This window comes from Hemicordylus capensis, chromosome 13 (genome assembly GCF_027244095.1).
Source record: "Hemicordylus capensis ecotype Gifberg chromosome 13, rHemCap1.1.pri, whole genome shotgun sequence".
Taxonomy (NCBI): domain Eukaryota; kingdom Metazoa; phylum Chordata; class Lepidosauria; order Squamata; family Cordylidae; genus Hemicordylus; species Hemicordylus capensis.
The window spans coordinates 23,712,400-23,720,334 of NC_069669.1; the positions used below are offsets into that span (position 1 = coordinate 23,712,400).

The 7,935-nt window shown below is 50.4% G+C and overlaps 1 protein-coding gene across 1 annotated transcript; it reads left to right on the top strand.

Annotated features, from left to right (window-relative positions):
* Nucleotides 1-220: 220 nt before the first annotated feature.
* LOC128336295 (N-acetylglucosamine-1-phosphotransferase subunit gamma-like) lies at nt 221-7,827 on the top strand. The gene is made up of 10 exons (XM_053275654.1): nt 221-247; nt 577-643; nt 721-775; nt 890-973; nt 1,690-1,783; nt 3,267-3,381; nt 4,238-4,320; nt 5,222-5,353; nt 5,870-5,951; nt 7,204-7,827. The coding sequence occupies exons 1-10, from the start codon at nt 236-238 to the stop codon at nt 7,323-7,325; spliced, it is 846 nt and encodes a 281-aa protein (XP_053131629.1). The 5' UTR covers nt 221-235; the 3' UTR covers nt 7,326-7,827.
* The last annotated feature ends 108 nt before the right edge of the window (nt 7,828-7,935 follow it).

The following is a 7,935-nucleotide window of genomic DNA, read 5'->3' on the forward strand; positions in this document are numbered from 1 at the left end:
CTTCCTCTGAAGAACCCAGAGTGGTGTACATGGCTACGTTTATCCTCACAACGCCCCCGTGAGGTAGGTTTGGTTGGGAGAGAAGTGCTGGCCCACAGGGCACTGGAGCATGCTCAGTATGGTTAAATGAAGCTCCTTTTCGTTTTCTGCCCAAAACCCCTATCAGATTTTCATGCAGATTAAAATATCAAAGAGATGCAATCCAGATTCAGCAAAAAAAATCACATGTGATTGGATGTGCAATTATGTAAGGAGCCCAACAGCTTCGGGTGAGGGGCGGGCCTGGGGCGGAGGAGGCTGGGGGTTCCCGGCCCTTTCTCCCTGGGGCGGGCAGGGGTATACTCGTGAGTCAGATCGGCCGCAACCCAAAACTTGGCCTAAAAAAAGCCAAATCTGGTAACAGAGCCGCCCATTCCTTCCTCTCCTTCTCCTCCTGGAGCCTCGCTGGGCCCGGTGGCCGGCCGGTCGCCCGGGGCGGGGCGGGGCGAGCTCAGGAGGGAGGCGGCGGCGGCTGCTGCTGCTCCCCGGGCCGCCTCACGGCATCCTCTCCTCCTCCTCCTCCCGCCCCCCCCCCAGGCTGAACCACCCGCTCCTGCCCCGTCCAACCGGCTCCAGGCCAAGGTGGCTCCGTCTCCGGCGTCAGGTGAGTTGATGGGCCGAGCGAGGCTGCTGTGCTGCTCAGGGCAACCCAGCCACCAACCCACCCGGCTCTCCCTGCAGGCCCCGAGCACCTCCTCCGACTGGCCGGCAAGTGCTTCAGCTACGTGGAGTCCATGTAAGTGGTTGCTGGGGGGGGTGGGGTGGGGTGGGGCGGGGCTGTGTGGGGGGGGGCAGAGCAAGCGCCCGAGGCCCCCCCCCCGCAGCTGGCTGTGTCCTTTGGGCTCCTCAGGTACAAGTATGACTTCTGCCCCTTCCACAACGTCACTCAGCACGAGCAGACCTTCCGGTGGAATGCCTACAGTGGGATCCTCGGGTAAGGAGAGCCTGGCCTAGTCCAGGGCCTGCCGCCTTGTCTTCCTTGATACTGTTCTTCGGGTCTTGGGAGTTTAGCCTCACACACGTGCAAATCACACGTGCCCTCAAAACACAGAAATAGCAAGCCAGAACGTGCTGCCTGTGAGCAGGACTCTTCTCCTCTGAGCAAGGCCATTGTGCCAAATTGCAGCTGAGGTTCCCTGCGCCTTTCTGCCCTTGTTCTCTGCACTGTAGAGGGGACAGAGACGTTTTAGCTGCTTTGTCTGTCAGTACTGGTTTCGATTCTGCTTTATTAGTGGTGATCTTTATGGGGTGGAGAAACAAGGTTGATGGAGACTGTAGAGAGAGACTGGGAGACAAGCAGGTACTGAGGCAAGTGCGTGTCTTGTAGTGAAGGGATACGTCCCAGTCAGAAAGAGAATGGAGGAGGTGGATAAATTCAGGTTAGTAAACACTATGAGAGTAGCTGTTTTTAGCAAGTTGGCTGTATTGAAAAAGAGTCCTTTAGACTCTAAAGTTTAGAGTTTGCAAGGAGAGCAGATAAAAGTAGCAAGTTTGAACGAATAATGTGATTCTTTAGTCCCCCACTCCTAGAAAATGTACACAGAACATTGACGTTCCTGTACAAAAGATTTGCACTAGAAATTTCCTTTTGATGTTTGCTTGTGCCATACAGAATGCTTAACAAAACCAAAGCATTTTCTGCTCTCCTAGAATCTGGCATGAATGGGAAATTGAAAACAACACATTTGTTGGCATGTGGATGAGACACGGAGATTCATGTGAAGCCAGGAACAGACAGACAAAGGTACAACAATATGACTCACTAATAAAACAAAGAAACCCTTATTCAAACCTATGGTGCAGTTACACCTGGAGTACTGCGGAGAATTCTGGTCACCACATCTAAAAAGGGACATTGTCGAACTGGAAGAGGTGCAGAAGATGGTAACCAAGATGATCAGGGGCCTGGAGCACCTTTCTTATGAGGCAACGTTACAACATAAGAACAGCCCTGCTAGATCAGGCCAAAGGCCCATCTAGTCCAGCATCCTGTTTCACACAGTGGCCCACCAGATGCCGCTGGAAGCCTACAGGCAGGAGTTGAAGGCATGCCTCCTGCTTTTACTCCCCTGCAACTGGTACTCGGAGGCATCCTGCCTTGGAGCCTGGAGGTGGCCTATAGTCCTCTGACTAGGAGCTGTTGTTAGATCTCTTCTCCATGAAGTTATCCAAACCCCTCTTAAAGCCACCCAGGTTGTTGGCCGTCATTACATCTTGTGGCAGAGAGTTCCACAAGTTGAGTATGTGTTGTCTGAAAAAGTACTTCCGTTTGTTGGTCCTAGATTTCCTGGCAATCAGTTTCATGGGATGACCCCTGGTTTTAGTGTTATGTGAGATGGAGAAGAATTTCTCTGTCCACTTTCTTCACTCCGTGCATGATTTTATAGACCTTGATCATGTCTCCCTGCAGTTGTATAGGTGGGCCTCCTTGGGCCTGATCCGGCAGGGCTGTTCTTATGTTCAAAGAAGTCTTTCAGTGGTGTTTTCTGCAAGGCTCTAAAGCGATCCTAAGTCTCACCATGACACTTTTCCAAAATGCTTCATTGTTTATGTGGAGTAGAGGAAGCTGCCGTCTGCTGAGTCAGATGGGCCACCGAGCTCAGTACTGTCAGTCAACTGGCTGGCAGTGCCTCTCCAGGGCCTCAGGCAGTGTGAGGTCTTCCTCAGTCTTTTTCCTAGTGGCTCTTTTCGTTGGGGGTGGAACTAGGGACCTTCTACTTGCAAAGTAGGTGCACTGAGCTGGTGTAGCTCAATACTTCACCTCTTCTTCAGAAGGCTCCCCCACAGACGACGACCGCTTTTCAACAATAGTTTCCAAAGCAGTATATATAGAGAAATAATAAATAAATAAGATGGGTCCCTGTTCCCAAAGGGTTCACAATCTAAAAAGAAACATAAGACAAGAGGCAATGTTTGGGGATTTTTTCTGAATGAAGCACTTTGCTAATATTGGAAGAGGTAAAAGGTCCTGTAGCAGCTTTCTGCTAATCTGTGTCTACTTGCTAAATGTACCATACTGCATCTGGGGCAAAAAAAGCAGAGGGTATTACTTGTATTTAATGGGAACAATGAAGCTCCTTTCCTTAATGCTCTAGCAATACTTGCTGCTTGCTGGTTAACAAGTTAACAAGTGGTTCCTGCTGAAATGGGGCTTGGATTCAACATGAAGCCAGCCACAGTGACATATTAACCTGTTCTCACGAGTTTTCCATTTTTCTGCTTCCCAGGTTCTTCTTGTGTGTGGAACCAGCAACAGATTGGCTCACGTATCTGAACCCAGCACTTGTGTTTATTCTCTCACATTTGAAACGCCACTGGTTTGTCATCCACACTCTCTCTTAGGTAAGGTAAGGTAAATAACTCTGTGGGTGTGAATTTGGAAGGGTTAGGGAATGATGTTCACTTGCGCTGAAACTTTAACATTGTATATGTCTGAAATGCCCATCATTCCCTAGTCTAGGAAGTCTTGTTATGCCAGCACCAGTAGAGCTGAGCTCGGCTGTCCTCACTACAGTGGGACTGAGAGATCTCCCGCTGCTGGTTTCAGAATCTACCTCCTTTCGAGGCGATGAAAAGGCCTCCTTCGCCACAGCAGCCCTTGAGTGGCATTCTGCTAAATAACAGTGCAGTACTTTGTTACTGTGATGGCAGCGGCTGCCTATGCTGGTGTAACTTCTGTGTGATGGTGTCACAGGACGCGCGCCAGTGCTGCACACATTCTGGCTGGCCGTGCTGCCCTGCACTTAGGAGGGAAGGCGAGACCTTAGCTGTGGCATCCTGGTGAGCTTGGGGAATGCACCAAGGTGCTCAGCATGACTCTGGGGCACACCACATCCTCCTCCTCCTTTACTCAAAGGTGCGGGAGGGGAGGCGGTCTCCTCTTGAGCCTTGGAGCAACAGCTTCTTGCTTTTGTAGCCTCTCCGTGAAGGCCGTGTGGGGCTGCTTCCACAGCCTCATGTCCAGCTCCAACCACTTTGGCCCCTGGCGCCAGCAGGATCATGCCCCTAGTCTCACGGTTTTGCAGGTGGCACTCCAGTGCTGGTAGCACATGGGGACGTGACAGCAGCGGGTGTACATGGCAGGTGGGCCACAATCCAGTTTTCGCTTGCCTGAGAGTAAGTGAGCAGAGGATTGGGCTGGAAAGCAGCAGCCAGAGTAGCAGAGCGGATTCAGGGACAGGGTTCTTCTCTTTCCCAGTGTACCCTTCCTTGCCTGAAGTGCTTCGGAGAAAGTGGGATGAAGCAGAGCAGTTGCTGTACGAGGAGCTCATCACCCAGCAGGTTGGTTTGCACAGCTTGAGGGCCTGAATGCAGCCACCTTTCTTCCCTCAGAGAGTCCCTCCCTGCTAGTGGAGGAGGGGTCCCCTCAAGCAGTGGGTTGGTGGAAGCAACTGCTGCCTCACCCCACCTGGACCCCCAAATGTGTTCTTGTCTGGCACGCCAGCCACCTCCGCTCAACCCTTTGCTGGATTTTTTTTTAAGAAATAAGGAATATTTCTTTTTGAGAAAACTTAGTTTAAAAGGAAACCTAAGCTTAAAACAAACATATCAACACCCACACTTCTGATCCAGGCTTCCTGCAATGGGCACCTCCACCCTATTTGCATTCAGATTCAGCTTTTTATTCCTTATCCCGCCTATTACCATCTGCAAACCAGCATTTAGGGAGGTTATTCCATTTCCTGATGAAGCTGACATGTTGAAATAGATTTGGGTGTTGTCAGCATACCTACAGCACTCTGCACCAAGTCTCTTGATGATCTCCCCCAGTGGTTTCATACAGATGTGAAAAAGCATTAGAGACCGTATGGGACTCTGTGGGATTCCATATAACATCTCGCTTTGAAAAGCAACAGTCCGCCTGTACCTCTCAGGCAGAGTTCAGATGCTGTCACTTGGAGACATCTTCTGAAATCTGCCCAAGAGGTACAAACAGAGCCATTGTAAAACAGTGCCTCCCCACTCAACCTTCTCAGGCAATCCAAGAAGATACCATGGTCAATGGTATCGCAAGCCGCAGAGGGATCCAAAGGACCAACAGAGTGTCACTCCCTTGGTCAGTTCCCAGTGAGAGCTCATCCATCAGGCCAACTAAAGCAATATGTCTCCACCGCAGTCTGCCTGAAAATCAATTTGATATGTTGTGAAAAATAAGGTTTAATTTGGTATTTTTGTTTTCTAGGGATACAAGAAAAGGCTACGAGAGATATTTGAAGAAGCCAGATTTTTAAAATCAACAAGACGGAGTGGGAGTGAGAGAGAACATCAAACACGGCAACATCTGGAATTTGACTCCATAGAAAAGTGCAACAAGGTGCACAGCGGGTGGCTGATGGGCTTTGTGGCTGCTGCAGCTGGCCTGCGTTCTGCTCTCTTGGCTGTTCACAGAGAGTCTCCCTAACAACGGGAGGTGGCGGATGGGCGTGTTCCAGGCTGCAAAGCCACCACCAGGCTTCAGGGACTGCTGCCTCCCAACTGGAGTAATGGTGGCTAAGACCTGCTATTTGTGAAGAACCCCAGAGTTGGGAGGGCCCTAACTGTTGTTACCACTACTACAATTACAAATATTGATCACTTTCAACAAAAGTTCTCAAAGGTTTACATAGAAAAATTAATGGGTCACTGGTTTGGCTTCTTATGTTGAGCTGCCTAATTGTAGGATAAATTAGATCCGATTTCCTAGAAAGAATCACTGCCCTGATTCAACAAGTCCACCTTCATACTACTTGTTTCCGTGTCTGAAGCTTTTCTGCTCGGGCAGCTTGTGTGTGCTGCCATTGTGTAAATGGCTGATATGGTGGTGAGAAAGAACTCCCCTTTCTTTTTCTAGGAGTACCAACAACTTTCTAAAGATGTACAGAAACTTATAGAATTATTAACTCAGCATGGAGTTGTATATGAAGCAGTCTTGAGTAAGTTTCACAATTCTTTTTCTCCCCTTCTTGATAGATCATCCAACATTAAGGTGGCAACCCTGTCAACATTTCTGGGGAAATAAATGATTTTGAGCTCAGTAAGAGCTCCTTAAAAGTAAGAAGACACAGAATCAGGCTGCAAGTCTTTGTGGTTAGACCACACACAGGCACACGTTACATCAGAAGAAAAGGGATGTTCAAAGGCAGCTTCTGTCTCTATCTCCGTATTGGGGGCAGGGGAGCCAAAAATGCCTCTGGCTGTTCCCATCCTGGAAGTGGACAGCTTCTCTGGAGTCCTTTTCTGTAGAGTGGATTGGAAGGACTCTGAATCACTCCTTTCTGAGGCCTTACGATAAAACGTGTGGTTGCTTTGCTTGAAAGCTTCAGCAGTGGAGGATAAATCCTCGCTTGGGGCTTTCAGCCTGCACCAGTTGAGAGCATTTGGACCTCTCTAGTCTGGGTGCTACGTGAACTGTCATCAGGCTGCTTGCTTCCTTTTGTTCTCTCCTTAGCAGAAGACTGAGCAGTGTCATAGCAAGGGCAGAGAGGGCTTGTATTCACAGGGGCGGCCCTTCCTTCAACAGCGGCGCCTTGCCACTGCTCCTGCTGTTGGCGGTGCCTTGCTAGCACTGTCCCTCCTGCCACCCGTTCTGCTTGCTGCTGCTGCTTGCCAGCCGGCTGACAGAGCAGTGAGATCTGGAAGGGCCCTGTTCCTCTCTGAACCTGCCAGCTTCTGACCAGCCCACAAGCCAGCTGGGAGTGAAGTGTGCACGTGCACCCTGATGCAAACACAGAGTGCATATGCACCCTCCGTTCCCAGACAGCTCATGGGCCGGTCAGAAGCAGGAAGATGTGTTCCTCTCTGGAGGCAGGAGCAAGGCCCTTCCAGCATCTGACTGGTCCACCAGCTGGTCCAAGCAGCAGTGGGTGCTAGGAATGGGGTGGAAGTTCTGAATGGCGAGGCCCCCAGCAGCCCATGTTCTCTGCTCCAGAGACGGACTAGCTATTGTGTCCTGGCGAGCAGGCCACTCTTGTACGGAGTTGGGGCCATGAGGGATCACTCAGTTTTGGCCATTCTTGTCTTTGATTTAACGGATGCAGTATTTGTGCACTTATTGGAGTGTGTGTTTTAATGAAACATTAAATTGTGGGAACCAATCCATGCCTCATGGGTGTCCCTGATAAGATCATGCAGACTGAAATGTGCTAATGTGAGTTCAGCTATAGGCAATCATTCTCTGTTTTCTAGGTGGAAACCATCATAAGCATGTCGCTCAGGCACTAGTGACGGAAAAGCCACCTCTTACCACCAGTTCACAGGTTGATCGGCACCTGCACGGAGACACAGGCATTGGGAGGGACGCCCTGTGAGGAAATTCTACCTGGAAATGCTCAGCACAGAATCTCTCATGGCAATGGATTTCATCCCCATTATGTGGTTCTCTGAACCCTTCCTTGAGGAGAGAACTGGTTACATCGGAGACGATGTTCTTTGCAGGCCAGCATCTGATGTACTTTCAAATCTGCTTCTGGTTCGAGGCTTGTCCTGCACTGGGGTGAAGTGAGGTGGGGCCCTCGGCTCGTCTTCTGCCTGGAGAAGCACAGCCGGCCTGCTGGGGGCCTGGGCTTGTGCTTTGCAAGGGTCTGCTCTGGTGCCTCAGGCCAGAGGAACTGCCAACTGCTTCCAGGCCTGGTGACTAGTGTGCGCTCCAGCTCCCTTCAGTGGAGACTCTGACCTCATGCTGCTGCCCCCCACCCCACCCCCGCAAAGAGCTGCCTGCGCTTGGTGGGAGGTTTTGCCCAGCAAAAGGTGTCTTTGATGCAACAAGACCTTGTCTGGGGATTTTTAAATAAAGATGCAGAGCTGAAAGCATGTGCCGTGTTCCACAAAGGTACTTTTCCCCGCTCACTTGGCCTGGTCTTGCCCTTTGTGGCCCTATCTGGACCTCTTCTGACACATTTCTAGTTGAAGAGCTGATTT

Bases quoted from the DNA above. Each gene is read 5' to 3' on its own strand.
- LOC128336295 (XM_053275654.1), top strand. The intron at 3,382-4,237 runs GTAAGGTAAGGT...TCTCTTTCCCAG, and splicing joins TCATCCACACTCTCTCTTAG to TGTACCCTTCCTTGCCTGAA. The intron at 4,321-5,221 runs GTTGGTTTGCAC...TTTGTTTTCTAG, and splicing joins AGGAGCTCATCACCCAGCAG to GGATACAAGAAAAGGCTACG.